The 22,373-nt window shown below is 43.4% G+C and overlaps 1 protein-coding gene across 7 annotated transcripts in view; it reads right to left on the bottom strand.

The window, feature by feature from the left end:
* Positions 1-22,373, bottom strand: part of CARMIL1 (capping protein regulator and myosin 1 linker 1) — a 260,068-nt gene that overhangs the window by 56,611 nt on the left and 181,084 nt on the right. For all 7 annotated transcript variants that reach the window (XM_084794019.1, XM_084794020.1, XM_084794022.1 and 4 more), the window contains exons 18-24: positions 19,312-19,393; positions 18,727-18,826; positions 18,571-18,625; positions 13,306-13,478; positions 12,066-12,134; positions 9,680-9,773; positions 4,475-4,573 (exon numbers count right to left, since the gene is read on the bottom strand). In XM_084794019.1, coding sequence (XP_084650145.1) covers positions 4,475-4,573; positions 9,680-9,773; positions 12,066-12,134; positions 13,306-13,478; positions 18,571-18,625; positions 18,727-18,826; positions 19,312-19,393 — 672 coding nt within the window. The remainder of the gene's footprint in view (positions 1-4,474; positions 4,574-9,679; positions 9,774-12,065; positions 12,135-13,305; positions 13,479-18,570; positions 18,626-18,726; positions 18,827-19,311; positions 19,394-22,373) is intronic.

The raw sequence follows: 22,373 nt of genomic DNA, 5'->3' as shown, positions 1-22,373 counted from the left end.
CAACAACCCTTCTGTTGTAAAACTCCCCAACTTCTTGTAATTGAACTAGCTCGAGCTCCTCATAGGAAAAGTTGTGTGAAGTTCCTCATTTCACCTCTGTTCCCCACCTCCAATCTATGCTTATAGGAGGGAATCATATACTTTCTGCAGTCCCACAATGTCCTGTGGCGCGCTGACTCCGTGTTTCTTAAAAAAACAAAAAACAAAAAACTTCATGATGGACATAAATGTTTACGATTCAAACTGGTATTATTGATTGAGACAAAAATGGCCATAAATAATTCACATCTTACTAAGAATGGCTTTTCTAATTTTAGAAGATAAACCAGATACACTTCTGAAGCCCCGAAGGGCCAACCTGAGAGGTACGTGCTAACAATACAATAAAGTGGGTCCTCTCCGCGAATACTGAAGAGCCCCTGAAGTGTGTGTCTTCGGTGCTCACAGAGTGAAACGGTCTCCATGTGGTAGTTTTAAAGCCAAAAGGACAGTAAAATCAATAAAATCTTAGCTTCTCAAATGAGACAAACTCGTATCGTAAGGGCTCTGCGAAGCATTTGTTAGGATTTAACAAAAACAAATGCAGCCCACATGGAGCCTAGGGGATGTGAAAGGCACACTATTTATTTAAGATGACATAGGGCCAAGTGCAATGTTAAAATTGGGGTTGTCGGGGTGGGGGGGCGACTGGGTATTTCACTACCATTGTATAAGTCACACCCCTGAAGTACATATCTCAAAACACTGGCAGGAGGTGCAGCAAAAAGTCCGCTCTAGCTGCCGCATTACAAAGCCTCATGGGAAATGAACTGGTCTTTTCAGTTAACCCTCTCAGCTTCATCTGACACCCACACACTGCTAGTGTTCATTTTCTTTTCAAAACTAACACACAAAAGTGTTGACTGCTGTGGTTAGGGTTGTTTGTTAGCCTGACTGAACCTAGAACCATCTGGGAGTCTGGCCTCTGAGCTTGCTTGTGGGAGATTATTTTGATGACGCTGAGGCAGAGCCTGCTCACTGCGGGAAGCATCGTTTCCTGGATTGGAGCCTGGACTGCGGTCATCGGGCAAGGGACTTGAGTAGCAGCATGCAGCCACCAGCCTCGGTCTCCTCGTGGATGCCCTGTGCCCAACCGCTTCAAAGCTCTTCCCTCATCCTCACTATCGTGAAAATATACCCTGGCACCATGAGCCACAGTGAGCCCTGTCTCCCACTTCTATGGGAATGCGCACTCGGTCACTGCCAGACAGGACCTTTCTTTATCTGCTGCCTTTAATGTCTCCCTAAAGTCTTGACATAGGCGTCACTTCTCTCCCTTGAGAATCTGCAGTGTCCCAAGTCAGCATCGTGCACATATCTGAACATAATTCTCTTCTCTTCCCTCATCTTCTCTTTGGTCTTACCATCCCCAATCATTACATTAATGATACTTGTTTTCACAAAGTTATAGTGCAGTGGTCACCAGCCAACTAGCTATAGTAAGGTACGCCTTCCCTGAATTTGCTCTCCTGTCTGGAACCCTCAATAATATGAAAAGTCACACAGGAGGAGTGGGCAGAGCAAGACTACCCACTTCCGTCCTCTGAGGGGGCTGAAGTGCAGGTGGCTTCTTCAACAACCCATCACACAACTAATTCATAGTACACTTGCAGAGCCCAACAGGCTCCTTCAGGGCTATTGAACCAAAGCAAAGCACCCACTAGCAATAAACACCATCTTGAGTCACTCTCAATTTGTTACAACTGTTCCTTACTTCCACCAAACAGCCTATGTGTGGAAACAATGTTCTTTTTTTTTTTTTTCCTATGCCAATATTTCTTTATTCAAGAGAAATATATCCTTCCATCTGATGTTGAAGAGAGAACGCCCTGAGTAGGATAATAGCTCTGCCCCCATGCAAGGTCAACAGAGAAGTGGAAAGGAACCTTCACAGTCAACACTAAGGCAGGGGTTAGGTACGCTGGTGGAGGCCTGTGTAGTCCATTGGGAAGGTGGAAATACGAGGATCAAGGCTAGCCTCAGCTACACAGGGAAGCAGAAGCTAGCCAGACCAACATAGCAAGAAAGAGCCTCAAAAAAGGAAAAGGACCATCACTGAGGGCCATTTCGGTGGACACACATCGGGGTCATGTGTCAGAATGTTATAGAATGGGGAGGTTAGCCACGTGATGACCTCCAGGAGAAAAACCAGCTCAAGGAAGAGTGCATTAAGAAAATGGGTCTTTGGAGGAGAATAGAAACTCGAGCTTGGGAGCAGATAATTCTGGGCCTGACTTGTCTGTGATTTTCTGTTAACACATAGCCGTGTTCACGGTGCATGCAGTGTACCGAGTACGTGGTTTATGGCTGTGTCTGATCCAAGCAGCAGAAAGGGTAACCTGCCACAGGCACACAGAGCCTAGAATATTCACTATGTCAGACAAAGTGTCCCAAAACCTGGTTAAGAGAGCTTATCAGGTGGGGGAGAGGGGTGAACTCAAAAAGCAGAAAGGCGGTATTGATTCTAATAAAATCCTAGACAAAGGCACCAGACAAAAACAAATGCACAAAGAGCCGTGGGATTTCAGTGTTTCTTTCAAACACTATGATTCTTCCCTGGGGCGTGACCAGCAGTTAGGGGGCTAGGGAACAGTTGTCACAGAGCGTCTAGTCTTCCTGGATTGGAACGTCTCAACGCTTTACCGTATGCCTCCCCTGAAGTCAGTGAAATGATTCAAGAAGGAAAATAGCTGGTCATAAAATCCTAAGAAGTCCCCGAAGTGAAAGTTGGCAATGCACCCAATACATAATGGCTCAAATAACTCAGGATGAGCCACCAATGCAGAGTTAAGCATCTCCATCCCTCTCCTGTGTGCAGTTGCTGTCCAAGGCGAAGATGAAATCCGCTATGAAGAACAAGCACTAGAGATGGCACAGAGTGGGTTGGCCTTCTCTTTCTCTCTTTCTCTCTTTCTCTCTCTCTCTTTCTTTCTTTCTTTCTTTCTCTTTTTGTACAAGGGGCATAGGATGTCCTCCCAATCATAGAGAAGTTGGGACAATATTGGATTAAGAAAGAAGCCTACATTTTGGTATCTCATAATGGGAAAGGAAGTAAACATAGGTACAATGTTGATAGTCTTGTTACTTTTAAGGGCTGACACTAAAACCAGGACTGTGGTGATAGCTAAGTGCAGAAGAGCATGGTGGCTCTTTTCTATCTTTCTTTCTTTCTTTTCTTCTTCTTCTTCTTCTTCTTCTTCTTCTTCTTCTTCTTCTTCTTCTTCTTCTTCTTCTTCTTCTTTTTTTCAAGACAAGGTTTCTCTGTGTAGCCCTGGCTATATACTAGGCAGACCTCGAACTCATGAAGATCTGCCTGCCTCTGACGCCCAAGTGCTGAGATTAAAGGCGTGAGCCACCACGCCCGGCAGCTGGGCTGCTCTTGCAGAGGACCTGAGTTTGGTTCCCAGAATGCACAGACCAGGCAGCTCCCAGCAGCCTATAATTCCCGCTCCAGGCAACCTGACACTTTTCCTGGCCTCTTTGGGCATCTACACTTATGTGTACATATCCACTCCACCCCATTAAAAATAAAAATAGTTCTTAGGAAAAAAATATATCTGCTAGTAAAAGTAAGCTATAAAGTTCCCAAATAATTCTAGTCCCAAACAGGGTGAAAAATTAGATTTTTTTAAGACCTGGCAAAATCTAAATAATGCTTTCTTTCTCAAAAGCTCTGTTAGGTCAGAAATATTAAATTTTTTTTCTTGACATATATTACTCGACTTTCACTAATTATATAACACATGCTTCCTATAAAGATGTGAACAATGCTGAGATGTCTAGGACAGTAAAGCCAGCCACTCATACACTCTGAGATAAGCAATGGCAGTAAAATAAAATAAATCCTGTCAGTTCCTCTCAACCTTCAGAGATAACCACTTACTTTGATTCTACTGTAGCTTTCACCTCAAGTTGTTTGTTGTTGTCATCTTTATATTTGTTTTGCTTTGTTTTATATTTTAAGATTTTGAAACAGGGTCTTATGTAAGCCAGGTTGTCTGTTTATAGACAAAGATGACTTTGAACTTTGAATCCTTGTGCTTCTGACTCTAAGGGCTGGAATTATAAACTGACACCATCTTAAGTTTCCATACCAAATGTATCTTTATTTTTTATATCTATCAATGACCAAGAATAGCATTTGGTTCCACTAAATGTAAAGTCAAATCAACTATTTCTATTCAGCTTTCTTCTATCTTGAGTTGTAACTTTCACAGTCTCTCAATTTTCAACACTTATAAAGCAGCGATTTAATTTTTTCCTTTCCTTTAGCTTGTAGCTTCTAGGATTTCATTTTAATTAGTTCCCCCTTTATGTCTCAAATACACGTTCCTCTCATTCCATCTGCTGTGATTTCCGCAGGCCAGCCCCTCCTGGAACTGTGCTCTGCAAGCCTCTGCTGACAGCAGGGGCATGGCAGTGGTGGCGGCCTTACCTGCTGGGTGGTGCTGGTGACGATGCCCTGCTGGAGGCGGTAGGCCTGCTCCTGAAGGTATTTTCTAGTCTCGTGATTCCGGAGCAAGTAATTTTCTATCTGTAAATGGAGCACATATATCTCTCAAGAACACACTCTGCCTCCTTGGAGAATAAAGTTATCAGTGAACCAGTCAGGAAGCCTGATGCCAGCTCTTTGACCCCACAACCCATAAGGCTCAGCCAGAGCTCAGACACTGAATTTATCAGAGGTGGTTTTAGTTGGAAAATGAGCTTTCAGGTAGCTGACTCCAAAACTGTCGAAGATGAGCTGGAATTTGGTGGGAGCGCTGCAGGCTCAGGGTTCTTGTCTCTGGATGGCATGACACATGAACTACCACCCGGTTCAGAAGTGAGTCTCAACAAAGGAGGGGAGATGGTGCCCTCTGAACCCCAGCCTAATCCACAGCCCAGAATTGATCAGCACCTGGGAAATTATGTTAAGGAAGAAAGGAAAGAGAGGAAGGGAGGGGTAGGCATTGAGGAGGAGTACTAGGAAAGGGAAGGAGAGAGGAAGAAGGAAAAACAGTTGAGGCTAAGGGAGGGATGCACGGAGGGAGGATGGGAGGGAAGGAGGGGAGAAGGAAGTGAGAGAAAGTGGGAAGAATGGCTATAAAAATAATAACTTTCGTACATTCTAATTTTTAAAATCTACCAAATTTTCATAGTTTCTCAAAACAGGCCTGATTTTGAAGAAGTGGCAGCAAATAAGAAGATATGTTCCTGCCCCCGGGGTGGTTTGACAATCAGTATGTCTACACACAAACTCTTCTGAGAACAGGAATGATACCAACTACAGCAAGATGGAAAGGAAGTGCTTAGGAAGATCAGCAGGCCAGGGGCACGCTCCGAATAAAGGGTGCAGGAGGAACTAGTTAGACCGATGAACACCACACAGAGGCTTTTAGGAGGACGTGGGCTGAGCTGCCTACAATTTCAATACTATGGGGCAGAAGCAACAGGTTCACTGTGACTTTAAGGTCAGCCTGTGGTACGCAGTGAGTTCCAGGACAGCCTGGGCTACATACAGACAGCTTTCCCCAAAAGTAAATATACCTTCAAAGAATGATTGGATGGACAGGAGATGTAGCTCAGTTAATAGAGTGCTTAAGTAGCAGACGTGAGACCCTGAGTTCAGTCCCCAGCACCACGTAAACCAGGCATGGTGGTGCGTGCCTGTGAGCCCAGCCCTGTGGAGGCGTTAGCAGAAGGTTCAGCGGTTCAAATGTGCAGTCGCTGGGGAGAAGAGCTTCTGGGCACACGTGTAGAGGGTTATTTTGATCAGTGTTAATGGATGTGGGAGGTTCCTTCTCAGTCATGGGTGGACCCATTCTCTGGGCAGAGGATCTGGGACTGTATAAAATGGAGAAAGTAAACCAAGCACAAGCATTTTTCTCTGTTACTCAACCTCACGTGGACTCTGAGGAGCTCTCTGAAGCTCCTATACCTGTGATGTCCCCACCATGGACTATAGCTTGCAGCTGTGAGCATCCATCACTGTCCATCCCATCCATCCTTTCTCCCTTGAACTGCTTGGGTTAGAATATTTTATCACAGCAACAGGAAAGAAACTAAGGCACTTGCTTACTAGGCAGGGTGTGTGTGGCTGCCCAGTAAGGGCACACACAGACAACACAGACACACACACGTACATATGCACACACACACACACACACACACACACACACACACACACACACACACCCACATGCATGCGCTTTCCTGGATATACAGGCAGCTACAGCATAAGAAGCTCCCGTATGCAGGAAGTCAGAAGTGACAAAGACAAGCTAAAAAGGAGTGCAAGGCCAAACTGAGCTATATAAGACACTGTCTCAAAAAGAGAAAAGAATGATTTAAGGTGGGTAAAGTGTGCCATCTTGTTTTATTTCCCTTCCCCTCTTTATCATTTTAATAATGCATCTTAGCCATTTGGCTTTTAATTTGTCACTGCAGTGCCCTGGTTAAGAGTGTCTATTAACTGTGAAGCTCTTACTGTTATTACATTTTCATTTTAATTTTCCATATGCTAAAATAACTACTACTCAATAGCAATTAGGAACAATTAAAACCCACATAGTAATTACCTGCATCCCAGGAAACTAGAAAGCAGAGCAAAAGCGCCTTCCCATGAAACACATAGGAGAACAGAAAGTTCCCTTCCCCCAGCTGAAGCATCATTAACACAGCACAGAGTGCTGCGGAGCTAGATCACATGACTTGCACCTCCCAGCAGCCAAATCTTGCCAAGGTGACACATCAATGGGAAATTTTTGTTACAGAGGTTCAGAACAGTGACAAGCACTTGAGGCCATCCAGTGTTGGGCCCTTTGTCTCCTTCCCTGTCTTTTTACACCGAGGCCAAAGCCTGAGAGCATCTGTTCCTTCAGGAAGGTCATCTCACATAGACATGCAGCAGACCAGGATGGCAGGACCTGTGGTCCCAGCCCTTTCCCAGGTCCAGCCACCATGCTACACAAACTAATCCGGGAAGAAATATCAGTGGATTTGTTGTTACTGTTTTAAGAAAAGTAATATGTGAAGTTTGTCCTTTTTGTGTGTGTATGTGTGCAGGTGCCTGTGTCCATACACTTGTCATTTCTCAATTGTCGTGTCTCTCTATTTTGGTTTTTAAGACAGGCTTTCTCTCTGGCCAGCAACTCCACAGTTAGGTTATGCTGGCTACCTAGTGGGCACCAGGGACGCTCCTGCCTCTGCCTCTCCGGGGCTAGGATTAATAAGCGCATACTACCTGTACCCAGATTTTGTGGGGACTCTGAGAGCAAACCCACGTCCTCGCCTCGTGTACGAGCAGTAAGCACTTTCCAGCCTGAGCCCTGTGGCCAGCCACTCCAGGCTTCTTTCTGAGAGCAAGCTTAAAGGAAAGACGAACTGCAAGCTCCATGCGTCTATGTCGTCAGTCGTGGACCCCTTACTACTGAACTTAGTGCGGTAAGATTCCCTTCCACACAGCATTGAGGGCTTACAGCCTTGCCTTACTTCCTGTTCCGCCTCTCTGCTTCCTGTGTGTGGCTAGAATGTGATCGGCTTCCTGTTCCTGCATCAGCTTCCCTAGCCTGCTGTCAGGCCTTTCGTTCCATAATGGAGTCTATCCCTCTGCAGCCATAAGCCAAGCTAAATCTTCTCTCCTTAGAATCGGCTTTGGCTGTGACGTTTTATCACAGCTACAGAAAGGGACAAACAGAGTCTGTTGGGAGAGAAAACAAAGAGGTGAGTAAAGCGACTCAATGTCCAGGTCAGGAAGTCTCAGGAAGGCCATCTGTCAGGAGAGTGAAACTCCCCTAAGGAGTCCATGCGGGTGCTCGAGACACTAGATTTCAAGCCTGACAGCCAGGCACGGTAGTGTAGAAAGAGCTGAGTCTTGCTCAGATAAACTAATAGTCCTCAACCTTCAGTGACCGGAAACGCTGGTACAAACAGACTTAAATCTTACCTCTGGTTCAACATTGCAGTTCCCTGAGATGGGACAGAATGAAAAGTTAGAGCTGGTAATAGACGGAGCAGGAGGCAGACAGAAGGCAGATCCTAGATAGGAATGCGTTCTGTTAGGGAGGCCAAGCTTTATTTGTCTGGAAAGCTGGCAGCGAATGATGGTGTCAAGGTCTGGCCTCTTTAGCTTTATCCTAGAAGATGGTGGCTGATTTCTATAACATGGGAAAGAGATAGGCGTTGCCAAATGTGTCGAGATGGCAGTAGGAGTTGAAGTCTTAAAGAGTGGTATTGTATTTAGCAAAGGGGCAGGAGACCAAGCAAAGACCTTTAGACTATACAATCTGGCAATTGGGTGGCCCTTAACTAAGAAACATGTGAGAAAGGAGAAGCTGGGTTTGGGTACGGACAGAGGATGATGTAGTGGATGTACAAATGTTTTTGTTTTGATCCCAAGTGTGGTGTGGGGAACGGACTTGTGAGAGAACAGGTGATGTTTATCCACTAGAAGATGAACCACCTCGTGCGGGGGCTTGGTTGTTGCCAGCTGAAGCACATCTTAGTGCAGACTCTGAGAGGATATATATATATATATATATATATATATATATATATATATATATATATATATATATATATATCCAAAACAGGAGGTGGGGCTTTTTGGGTCTTGGTGCTGTGTGGCTGTTCATTGCTCCACTTTGAGACACTCCTAGAGAGAACAGCCCCAGAGAACGCTTCAGGGCTCCGGGTTCTGGCTGCTGTTCCAGGTTCCAGCAGCAACTTTGGTTGAATTGCTGGCCTGCTGAAATCCTGCCCAGTATGCCAGGGGAATTGCTCCCAGGAACTGAGTCCAAAAAGGTCTACTTCTCCTGTTCCCATTAACCTCTTTTCTCTCCTATCTAGGGTGGGTGGGTTGGAAGGGAGGTGTAAGAATTAAAGAACCTCAAATAAAGTAGGTTTGGAAAAGGTTGAAGCCAATAGGATGAAGAGAACAAAGAGGGAGAAACAATTTCAAAAACTCTAGAGAAAGCACCAGAGTGAAATGGAATATATAAGCACACCAAAACTGAGAAGGAATGTAGCCATGAAAAAGCAAAGGATGCTTACAATCCTGTTCCTTGACAGATGGACCAGAAGTTCAGGTCATCATCTGATACATAGTAAGTTTGAGCTATAAAGAACTTGTCTCCCAAAACAAAACAAAACCCTTAAAGACAGAGAAAAGCCACAGAGCAAGAGACACCTTGGCTCCCCACATTCTCCAAAGATGGAAGGGTGCCTACACTTGGACATGTTGATATTATAAAAATGTTTTTATTCCACTAAAAGTTCATACCAGGGTTCACTCAGTCTTCGTTGTTTTTTTTTCCCCCATGCCCAGTCAAGAATTATGCTAGTCATGACCTTAAGAGTACATGGGCTTAAAAAGCTTTACAAAGCCAAGTGGTGGTGGCGCATGCCTTTAATCCCAGCACTTAGGAGGCAGAGGCAGGTGGATCTCTGTGAGTTTGAGGCCAGCCTGGCCTACAAAGCTAGTTCTAGGACAGCCAAGCCTAGGTAGAGAGACCTTGTCTTGAAAAACCAAAACAATTATAAATAAGTAAGTAAATAGATAAATAAGTAATCTTTATGAAATAGTCATGGTCCTATGGTCAGAATATGTATTAAGACAATTCAAGTGTGGACTTATGTCTCCGGTGCTCCCAGTTCTTACCTTCTGAAGAGCCTCTTCTGTTTTCTCAGGGTTCGTCTTAAGTGCTTGGGAAGCATCATACATAGGAATTGGCATAAATCTCAGCGTATAGTTCCTGGAGAAAGGAGTAAAATCCATATGTTTTAAAATAACTTTCTGTCACCTTAACTGAACATGTTTTTAGATCTAAAAAGATAGCTGCAAGAATATTGTTAAAAAGCCAGATATGGTGGTGCACGCCTTTAATCCCAACATTTGGGAGACAGAGGAAGGCAGATCTCTGTGAGTTTGGGGCCAGCCCAGTCTATCTTCTACAACTTAATTACCATCTTAGTTTGTTTTACAAAGTTGTTTGTTTATAAAAGGAACTAGCCAAATGGAATTAAAAGACAATAAGTCTTTTTTTTATTATCTTTCCTATATGCAAATTTTTATCACATTACATACCAGTGTGGTGTATTTAAACAACAGAGATTCGGAAGAGTTGGCATCTTGGAGCAGAGTATACATAATTGACTGATCCAGAGGCACCGATATCCACCTGGAAAAGTGGAGTGTTGGGTAGGTGTGTTCCTGGCCTCCCTTAAATGTCAGCCTGGGCTGGCACTGTTCTGTAAGCCTGGAGATGGCTGCCGTGAAGCAAACACAGTAAAGATCCCTGTACCCACTCTAGGGACAGAGGAGCAACAGATACAGGTGGCTCTGTAGTCACAGACAGCTCTTAGAGGAGGTGTACCGTGTGTGATGTAGGATGCTGCTTTACCCACAGCCTCCTGTGGCCCAGGGTCATTATAAAGAGTAAAGGGAGCTAGGCATGGTACTTGCCTAGGATCCCAGAAGTCTAAGGCAGAGCCAAGAGGAAGGTTGCAAGTCTGAGGTCAGCATGGTCTGCATATTAACACAAGGTCTCAATGTGGGAGGACAGAACCCAGGAACTGAGTCCTGATTTTTCACTCTGATTCCTTGGCTCAAGTAGAAGCATATGGCTTAGGACCAGAAGGTATTTGGATTTGGTCATGGTAGCACAAACCTTTAATCCTAGCACTTAGAAAGCAGAGGCAAGTGGATCTCTGTGAGTTCAAGGCTAGCCGGGGGTACATAGTGAAAACCTGTCTCAAAGAAGAGGAGGAGGAGGAGGAGGAGGAGGAGGAGGAGGAGGAGAGCCTGAAGCTGAAGCTCCTCCTAGGGGCCTTTAGGGTAAGTAAGAGATTGGGGATGGGGCAGTGATCCAGGGCAGTGAGAACTTCCTCCCTTATGTGGGGAAAGGGCTTCTCTTGGCAGTCCCTATCTCCCACTGTGTTTTAGACCATCTCCTTTCCGAGGCTCAGAATCTGCTTAGAGCAGTTCTGACATCTGATGGTAGCCAGACGCCATGCTGTCGTCACCTCCACCCACACTAGAGCCAGGGATCCATGAGGGCAGGTGGGGGTAGTGAGACAATTCCTTCGGGTTCTAGAAGTTTCAGGAAGAAAACGTCATCTTTATATATTTTAAAGGCTGCATCAATTAAGACAAGAGGCTCTGAACAGAGCCTTGCCTGACAGCAGCACCTCCATCAATGAGCTGATGTCAAGTTCGGCCTCAGCAACCCAAGGACCCAACAGCCTTCATGTTCAGTATGCTCCTGAAGTCTCCCCGTTTGCCTCACTTCAACTGCTATGAATGTGCTCATGGAGTCTCTATGTGATGTTTTGCTCTTCTGGGTGAGTACTATAAATACTTCTTTTCTTTGGAGACACTCTAATTGATTTCTTAGTCTAACATTAGCCAAAACAGACAAGACGAGGTTCCTTTTATAAACAAACAACTTTGAAAAACAAACTAAGGTGCTAATTAAGGTTGTAGGAATAGCAGCCTTCCTTTGTTTAATGCTATATTAATTTCTTCATCACAGATTTTCGTCTGTGTCTATAATTGTTATTTTTTTTTTCATTTCAACGACCAGAAAAGCACATTTGGCAGCAAATAACAATTGTAGCTCTCAGCTACAATAAAAACAAAAACAAAAAAACAAAACCCTTTTATAGCAATAAAACAAATAAGTCTGGGGCTCACCATTAATCAATTTTCGCTTTTATTTTCTAGCCGATAGATAAAACCCCCATGCTCACCTTCACTCGCTCCATGTTGTCCAGATAAATAGAAGAGTAGACCCAGTGCAGAAAGATTGTGGACCACAAAAGCAGGAGAGCAGTGTCCCTGATGACTATCTGCTTTGGCAGATGAGCCCCTCAGCCCTCCTTTTTCACACAAGGAAACTCCCATTAGGACACTGTCCTCCCCAGCTCTGTGGCTGGTTTGCAAAGGTCTGATCCCTACCCACAGTTCCATCTACCACCCCACAGGTGGCACTAACGCTGTTGATTCTTTAGTTTTGTTTCAGAGAAGAATCCTAATTAAGACTTACTTTTCCATAGCAACGGCTATGTCTTGAAAGCCTTGTGCAGTGATGTTGTTTTTGTCCCAGATGACTGTCCTGTTTGGAAATGAAACCATGTCAGTGGTCAGACTCTGAGGTATGGTTAGAAACGACTCTCCCGTTGGAGATAGATCTCTTTGAATCAATGTAGTCTAGGCACATCCAGCCTTCTGACATCCTGACACAGTGCTCATGATCACACAGTGCAGTTGCTTAACTTTTTAGAAGTATCATAGTGCTTTAAGTAAGTTTAAGAGTGGGTATTGGACTGCATTGACAGATATCACTTCATGATTGCACTGGTAGGCCATCAATAGGACATGGGTTGGACGTGCCTATAAGTATTTTAACAGCATTATATAAGAAAAGAATAACGTTCATTTGGTTCATGAAAATAAAAGTGGCCATCTTACCCAATACTTTACTATCTATCTATCTATCTATCTATCTATCTATCTATCTATCCATCATCTATCTTTATGCTGGGGTTGGACTCATGGTGCCATGCATGCTAAGCATTCACTATTATCCCTAAGTATACTCCAGCCATTGCATCATAGCTTAACACAGCTATCAAACAAATTATTTTTGAAAAATCTACACCTAAAAGCACAGTGGATATGCTGATTTATTGCAATTCTTAAGAGCAGACCTGGCCCATCTGCTCTCCAGACTGCATCCTCATATTCACATAGAAACTTGTGCCCTTGTGCTTTAAGTCTTTATGCAGAGGTGTGGAGTGGAGAAAAGGCCTCAGACCTACAACCGCATACAGTCATGTACCAAATGTACCAAATAAGGACATGTGGCCATTAATGCACCACTAACTATATTGCCCAGGGATATCACGATCTGTTTCTTTCATGCAAGCATGCTCTGAGGTACTTGCAGAGCTATCTGGATCTCTTAAAACATGGCCTGTCCCTAAAAGACAGACTGTGTGAGTCTGCTGCCTCAGCATGGCCTGCAAAGGTTTCCCTGTTTCTCACTGCCATTATCTCCCCAGTTAGCTGTCAAGTCCACATTGAAAAAGAGACCACAACACTCTGTCAGGGTTTTACATCACAGAGGACATGTGAAACCAAATAACTGAGAAAATAACATGTATACATTCAGGAGTGTCCCAACCAAGTACTACGATAAAGGTTTCTTCCCAATGGGTATCCTGGGAGGCCCAGGCACCCCATAAGGAACACCCTCCTGTCAGGGTCAGGTTAGCCCTGCCTACCTGAGTTTGGTATTGATCTGCAGAGCCTTGGCCAGCATCTTCGCTCCCATATCACCCATGCCATTCCCACTGATGTCCACTTTGGTCAGGGATGTGTTGCTGCCCAGGGCATTGATGATGATGGTGACCTCAGCCTTGAGTTTTGAGTCAGCCAGGGACAAGGACTGCAGAGGCTGTGGAGCAGACAGCACACAGCACTCAACGGCCTCATCAAAGTAATGACCACTCTCCCACCTCTCCACGGAGAACCCTGGATTGGAGCCACTGGATTGTCTGCTTTGGGAATTGTCTAAAGCCACGGGTGGGTTGAGGCTAGAACCCGAAGCTTCTGATATTAAACAAACTTCCTGGGTGAACTGGTGCTGAGTATCTGCTGCTTCTCTGGCAAGCTGCAGATCATTAAAGTGTCCCAACTGAGGTAATTATTCTTTCCTACCTATCTTATTTTCCTACAAGTGAAATAATAATCCTAAAACACAGAGGCCAATCACAAGATACAAACCACCCAAGATGAATAATGTTCAGCCAATGAATATGTATTAAGCATTTCACTGCTTACACTTTTTATACATCGATTCATTTCTATTTCTGCTGTGAGCTGAGCCTTTAAGGGCTGAGCCATCTCTCCAGCCCACGTGCTCATCCCTTTAACTGTCTCAGCCCCACACTATATGGACACTATTGTCACCCTCATTTACCAAACATGAAACACAAGGGTTAAGCAAATCAACCAAAGTCACACAATCAGAAGACGGGCATGAGGTGGCGGTGGTTGTGGTGTGCAAGTCTGTAGCCCCAGCACTTGGGGAACAGGGGCAGAAGGATGAGATGTTCAAGGCCAGCCTCAGCTATGTTAGATGTTCAAAACCTGTGTGGGGTGCGTGGTATTCTATCTTACCAAATAAACAAAACAGCAAAACAAAAGCAAACCACCATATTAGAAAGGAGCGGAGTCAGGGTCAGCTTGAATGATCCAGTGTTAGACTGTGTTCTCTCCACATCTGCATCGCACCACCCCAAGGAGCTTATGTGAGAACAGGTTTGGTCACCGTCCTTTAACCCTATCTTAAGTTTCCACCAGAAGATATGCCTGAATTTCAAGAAACAAACAAATAAATTCTATATAGCCTGTTTACTTTACTACACACTGTATCTGACTCCACACCAGCACACTTTCTGTTCCTTTAAACTAGAGACTGAAAGTCCCTCAGGTTGGACACAGGTTTGATTTGGCCTTCAGAGTACATGATCAAACACTTCACAGGGCTTCCTCCATGTGCCTAGCTCACTCGACCTACTCTACTATCTCCCTAATCCTGTGGGCATGTGGGTTTGCAAGACTCGATGAAAGCATAGCTTAATAGAACGGGATGAATTCCAAGACATGAAGCAACAAGGCACTGAAAGCCCCAATTCAGACCTGCGGAATGAGGACATCTTATGTGGACTGGTCCACTCTGGCCTTACTCCCTCAAATAGCTCTGGCATCGCAGGCAGGCAAATGCCTAGAAGAATCCAAGGTGTCTCTTAGTGGCCTATGAACTTAGGGCACAGCATGGACCTGAGTAATCTCCATGACAACAAGCAAACACAATGTAAGATCTACCTGTGCCTGCTCCACCAGGTAGCCACTGATCATGCACTGATAAGTATGGAAATCAAAGAAGTCTCTATTAATGAAGGCCAAGGGACAGGATGAGGGGGATGGAGTTAAGATTTAGACATCAGTCAGCCATGGTGCCTTGTACATGAGATATCAGCACGTGGGAGGTAGAGGCAGGAGGATAAACTAAGGCCAGATGACACTATATGAGTCCTTGTTTTAAAAAGAAGGAAGAGGAGGAAGATAAGAAACAAAATATTCAAATATCAACACTGCAATGTCATGTGACTTGGTTTGACCACCATCCTCAACATCCAAACGACATGCTGCTGCTCAGACTTAGCCCAGGACAATCAGAAGGCAACAGCACACCAGCTACAGTCAGTCCTATACATGTGAAAGAGGCTTGTGGTGGCTAAGGCAATGGCATCTCTGCTGAAGAGCTAAGCAGCTGGCTACAGTGTCCTTAATATCTTACATTTGGATAAATGGAAACAATGAAAACTGTTCAGACTCAGGCAACCTAATGTTGCCAAACAAACAAACAAACAAAAAGCCCAAACCAACATGCAACACTGCTTCATGAAATGCTATAGCCATGCCTCACCATTTTGAAACTCTCTATTCTACTACTACAAAAAATGATCTATCATGGTCATGGCTTCTTCCTCATACCAGGAAGACCTCATGCCAGATCTCTAAGCTGCCAAACTACTATTCCATCACTGCATTCAAATTCTAATACATCCCAATTAACACTTAAGAATAATGGGAACAGGAGGGCATGAACTGCATACATATTTATGAGGTCAGTTTTTCCACACAGCCATCCTAACTGAACACTTAATGCTTGATCTAGACTCCGTCTCCAGGTTACTGGCTCTTCTGGGGGGAAAACCATCCTATTCTGTGGATTACAACATGGGTGTCTGTGCAATCCTTCAGAAAAGATTCTCTGCCCTGTTGGCTGCTCACGGTCACACATCATGAATAAATCTGGATGTAGTCACCTTCATCTACAGCTGCAGATGACACACTGCAGTTCTGGGTGACTATGATATTCCATGGGCTGCCAAGGAGCATGTTCCACAGAGGCGCAGTGTCAGAGGTGGAGCTTACTTTCTCAATGTCCAACTCTTACTTAAGTAAAACCAAAAATAGGCCCAAAGGGACCAGTTTCCTGTGGGATGTTTAAAGGCACAAGGCTCAACTCCTTAGCATTTTAAATTGGTCTGCATAAGTAAAAGAAAAAAATTGATGGTAATTGCCTTTTGAAAAACCCACATCATTTTCGGTGACAAAAATAAAAAAGCTATTCACAGTAGAGTTATTAGAGACACACTAATCAGGCTTGTAACTCGGTAGAATTCACATTTACATAGCAAATTTGTCATCTGCAAATGTGTTTTCAGGTGTGTTTTAAATATCAAAATTATCTTTAAGTAAGAAACTCTAAAACTACAAAAACAGTTTGAAGGCCCTTAAGCAATGATCAGAATTTTAACTAGTATACTCTTTATCAACTCTAAAACTTCTTAAATTATTTACTAACACACATATTTGGGGATGAATTCTAAGTATGATTTTGTAACATCAGGTTCCCAAATCTTTTAAAATTGGGCTTGTATCAGGAACTCTGAAATGCTAGTGAGGCAGAGTGGTGTAAAGTCAAATTAAACATATAAAATTGGAATTACACTCCAATTCTATTCTTGACTTAGTAATCTAATAGAAGAGAAACAAAATGCTGATATTATTAGCAGGCAAGGACACAGCAAAGCAGCAGAATTCATTAAACAATTAAATTGTTTAGCCCAAGTTAGAAATTATAGCCTCACATCAGAACAGCATAAGAACGAGATTTCCACCTTTTGTGCGAATAAAGGGCTAGCAAGACAGAAATACTCAAACCCCACAGCCCCACGGCTGCCTTAGGGAAGTTATCTTACCAATGTCACAGAATTGCCTATCATTTCCTGGAAGATGTTCAAAAGCAGGAGTGCTATTTTTCAGGATGTGACATGCTTCGCCTGACTGATGTAAGAATTTACCCTACAGCCCACAGTGTGACTCTTCACACTGGCATCTGAACTTTAGAAACTGTGTTTCCTGACTAAGGATAACTTTGCAAAGGAAAGGACAGGTTTTTGTTTTTGTGGTTTTTGTTTTTTGTTTTTTGTTTAAATAGCTTTAGGTAACCTAGGGCAGGACAGATATTAATCCCCTAAACTACTTCTTATGCCATATGCTTCTAATAATTTCTGTTTAGCTACCGCCCACCCATAATCCCCAATACTTGCTAATTATCATCATCTGGGCCAAATCTCCATCCAAGCCGAGCATGTGCTTCTCCTCCACCTAACCCAAGGCGCAGCCTTCTTCCTCTTCCCCTCTCCTCTGGTCTCCTCCTAAGATTCTCCCTGTCTCCCAAAACCCAGAAACCTTAGCCACACCTATCCCATTTGCCCTGCCCAGATGTGATGACCTTTTATTGGTCAAACCGGCTAGGCTTTTCATTTTGGAAGCTGCTAACCTGCATGTCCTGTTTACTTGGGTAATTAAATTTATTACTTCTCAAGTCTCTGATGGGGTTGGAGACCAGATAGGTAATTTTAAAATTAAGCTTAGTTGTTTAGGAGTTAAGAAGATATTTTTAGGTCTAGATAAATATTTTTAGGTTGGTAAATATAAGCTTTGATAGATATTGATTTAGGTGCAAAACTTAAGACTCACCAAGCTAGAACAGATAATATTTTCTCCAAGGTTGCCAAATACCTTTTGACTAGACATTATATATGTAAGTCTTACTTATTGGTTTTTTATAACTTTTCATAATTGTTCTTACTGTATACTAGGAAAGGACAGTCTTAAGGGTCATCAGTAAAATGGAACAGAAGACAGCACTCTCAACTGAGTGTACTCATGGCAATGCGTCTGCTTTGTCAGGTAAGTAGCTTCGTTTTCTCATGCACGGTAGGATGCTATTCAAAATTAAACCCCTTCACTCTGATCTAAGTCTTGCTCAGAAGCAACCAAGAGGCATGAAAATATAAGAAAGATGACAAGAGTACAAGCAACCACTTAAGATGAGAGCAAACATCCTTACTGCCGGAAATCCTGTATACTACTAGACGAAGTCCAAGTTGAAAACAGGACCTTTCTTAGCATAATGCACAGGAAGACAACCAGCTGGGTAGTCTGCAGAGTCATCTGTTAGCCTTCGGATGCAGATAGGCATAAGAGTTCATTTACACCCTGGAAAATCTCTTAGTTTGAGCCGGTGGTAAAGTCCTGCTGCCAAGACTGAGCTCCAAACCACCCCAGAAGGAAGGGAGGAAGGGAGCTGACACCTGTGAGTCGTCCTTTGACATACACACACACAAACACACACACACACACACACACACACACACACACACACACACACACACTACCACCACCACCACCACAAACAACAACAACAATACTTTTTAAAAGTTCTTAGTTTTAGCCTTCCTGATAAATTGAAGAATAGAATTTTAAATATTCAAAACTCTATTAAGGCACATTCTACCTTTAAGATACTGATAAAATCTGCATGTAACTTATCTGGCAGCACCTCAGCATCAGTCCAGTGGCAACAATCACAAAGCGGGAAGGACCGTGCGTCAGGCGATACTCACAGAATCCTCATCTTGGAGCATCTGCACTAAGTTGTCCAACACGGGCGTCAGGTTTCTAAAGAGATTTTAAAGATTGGGGACAGTGGAATTAAATCAAAAGCTGCCAGGAGGCAGGCTCTTTTTCATCATTGTCATATAAAAAATTCAAAATCTTACTTGGATTTCATATTATTAAAGTTTTTGCCCAGCGCCAGGTGCTGTATTGATCTGTTTTTACTGAGCCACACGATTAGGGTAGATAAGTCCGATTCTAAACCTGAAAGGAAGAGTAAAGACAGGGTCAAAACACAAGTGGAGAGGCAACTTCATACAGTGGGCCGACTGCCTGTGCTGAGCTCGCTGCCCTCTTTTCATGTCCTCTTAGGTCACAGGGGCAAACTTCTTTTTCTAAAGACTTACCCAAGCATCCTCTACTGTCTGTCAGTGCAAAGTCAGCAGCAGCCAGAAATCACATGGGCAGCCAGATTCCCCTCTCCCACCATAGTGCTCACTGTTAGGTAACTTGTTACCTAAGTTTCCCATGCAAAGTTAACAGGCTGAAATGAAGCTAATTGAGTAAAAAAAAAGTTTTTTTGAAACAATTTTATGACTACCAAGAATATGATAATGCTGGGCTCAGATATTTACCACAGGAAGGGAGGTATGCATTGTTTTAGAATTTGTATATCGGACTGTGGCTAGCGGACCATCTCCCCTTGCCTTGCTCGGTCCAGTAGCATTTCCGTTTCCTTTGGGTCTTACCATTGTCAGAGATATCTAAGCTGGTGATGTTGTGGATCTCAGCGATGCAGCCTTCCAACACTTGAGCTCCTCCTGACCTCAGCTAGAGAAATAGACCAGATACAAGTAAGGCCCTCTTCCTGCTGCAGGAGAGACTGAAAAATTACTAACAGGGTGTCTTAAAATCAGCCGTGGGAAAAAAAAAGTGAAGGTTCATCAACTTCAAACAGCTGTAAATGGAGAATGCTAACATCACCGGTAAAGGAATGATACTGTTTCCTACACCACACAATCCATTATTAAATCCCCGGATTCTTTACAAAAGAAGAGGGGGGAAAGTGGAGAAAGGCAGGTCAAGTTTAACTGCTAAGCAGAGAGCCGGGGAAGTAGTGTAGCTCAGTGGTAGGGCGCTTATCTGGCGTTCTCAAGGCCCTAGACCTCGTCTCCAGCAACAAGAAACAAAACAAAACAACACAAACAACAACAAGAAGGCAATGCGTGTCAACACACACAAACTTTTATTCTAATTCTGGAAACTGAGCAAATCCTTTCGGACATGAGAACACTAGTGTTTCAAGCCATTGCCTCTGCTTCCAAGGTTTGCCTCATCTATCGAGGGAGCAGCAGGGCAGCCGTGGGAGACAAGCTCCCCCACCCCAGTCTTCCCCTAAGAAGTCAAAGCAAGTATTAGGGGCTCACACCTTCTTAAGTCTACAATAGCACTAGACTACCATAGGCCTTCCCGCAGGATGCAAAGTGCCTGCATTGTGGTCCTTCCTGCTCAGGAGAAGACCAGTTATCATTCATTAGGAATCCACTGCATACCCAGGAACATGACACACTCTGGCAGCATTGATATCAATTCCTACACTAAATGTATGAGATACCATTTTCTTTCTTTTTTTTTATTTATTTTTTTCTCCTTTATTAATTTATTCTTGTTACATCTCAATGGTTATCCCATCCCTTGTATCCTCCCATTCTTTCCTCCCTCCCATTTTCCTCTTATTCCCCTCTCCTATGACTGTTCCTGAGGGGGATTACCTCCCCCTGTATATGTTCGAGATACCATTTTCTATGTGTTCAAACTGATACAGAATTTAAAGAATCGTCCCTTCGTATTTCATATGCAATAGTTTTGTGATGCCTTGTGGGTAAACCGACAAACTGCTGTGCACTCTTGTATGTTAAGCACGGATCTTTGGGGTCACTCTTTGTACAGGAATACTTTGGGAAATATTATTTTAAGGTGACAGCAAATTCCTGTCAGGTGCCTTTGAGAGGGAGACCTCTCAAAGAGACTGATCTGCGGGCTCCCAGGGTAACAGAGACCAAGCCTACAGCGGAGAGCTTGTCTGACTACACACACTCTCCAGTGGCCATGACCATGGAGATGAGTTGCTTTCAAGGACTCCTGTGGTCACTGCAATCTGGCATTCTCAAATCTTTTATACACAGACCATGTGAGAGCTGTTTATGAGGTACACGTGTTCTGTCGAGCCTGTGTCACCATGGCAACTCCATACAAATCTTGTTTGTTTGTTTTTACCCCAACATAAAAGTTTTAAATTTATTTTAGTTCTTATTATAATTTTATCTATCAATCATCTATCTGTCTATCTATCTTCTGTCTATTTGTCTGTCTGTCTATCCATCTATTGTGTGTGTGTGCATATATACACGTGCTTGGGTACTCTCAGAGAGCAGGAGACCTAGAGCTAGGGGTTGCTTAAGCACTGAGCCATCTCTCCGGCCCTCACTGGCATCTCTCAAGGCTCTCAGCAATACACTATTTCAAGAGCCACCTGCAGGCTCATACCTGGTATAGGGTAAGGTCAGAAATCAAATAAATCCCTCCGAGAACTTAGGAGCAATTGTAGGCCTATTGCACATAATAATAAAAATGGGGGAGGAGGCATGTATATTTTGTTTTTGTAGATCTTTCCAGCAATTAATTCTAAATATGTGTTATAAACGTGTCACCTTGAGACTACCAAGTTTAAAAGTAAGCAGAAATATAAGAAAAGCCAGGTTCTTCACGGTAAGCAGCTGCTGAGATGCATTGCTCCAGTCCCGGCTTTGCTAACACTGGAAGCAGGCTTGCCTCACACAATGCCAGAGTTAAAGGAAGCAGATCAAGAAGCACAGTGTGATCTTCGGAGCATGAAAAGGGGGAGACGTAAGAAGGAAAGCCCACACTCACTAGCCTTTCTGATGTGTCCGTGCTGATAGGGATTCCCGTGGGCAAATAAAATCGTCCAAGAAAATGCTTGCACTCTATCATTGTAAAGCGCAGTAAAATACTCCCTTTAAAGGTATGGGAACCGTAAATGACATGTAGTGATCAATTTTGTTCATTTTGTAAATGTTTGTGGTGATTAAGCATAGACACACAAAACTAGTATGCTTTTCAACACTCAAAAATAATGAAATAGTTGAGCACATCCTAAGTTATTGATGTATGAAGTACTTACACAGTGGCCAAGCTAAGGGAAGTGCAAGGAGGAAAAAAAAAAAGGCATTATCAGCAGCAGGCAGGACAAGATTGAAGACAGAGCTGAAGTCTCTATCAACACACAGCCTAAAGAGTCAATTCCAAGAGATGCTTCCAACTAGAAGGTGCTTACTAACACAGTCCAAAAATTTAAATAAATCATCTTTAGTTACCAAGAATATTCAATTACATTTACAGGTCATTAGGTGCCCAACATTCCCTTAAAGCTAAAGCTTTCCCAAAACAGTAAAAGTGTTTCCATTACTGTAAATGAAAATCCTTTTAAATGAATTTGCATAATTAGAGCCATGTGTGCATATGTGAATAAAAAACTGGCTTTTAAATCCCACTCGTTTGCATCCCACATGCTAGCATTATCTAAAAGAAAGCAGGATTGAGCCGGGTAAGGCAGTGGCTGGTAGTACAGGTATAATCCAAGCACTCAGGAAGTTACTTTGGGAATATGGTGAGCTTCAAGCCATATTGTGCTACATGGTGAGTTCCACTACTGCACGGACAAGAGAGAGAGACCTTGGCTCAAACAATAACCAACAGACAATAAAAAAAAAAAATAAATAAATAAATAAAA

This window comes from Acomys minous (assembly GCF_964271855.1).
Source record: "Acomys minous genome assembly, chromosome: 9".
NCBI lineage: Eukaryota > Metazoa > Chordata > Mammalia > Rodentia > Muridae > Acomys > Acomys minous.
This window is presented reverse-complemented; position numbering and strand designations above follow the sequence as displayed.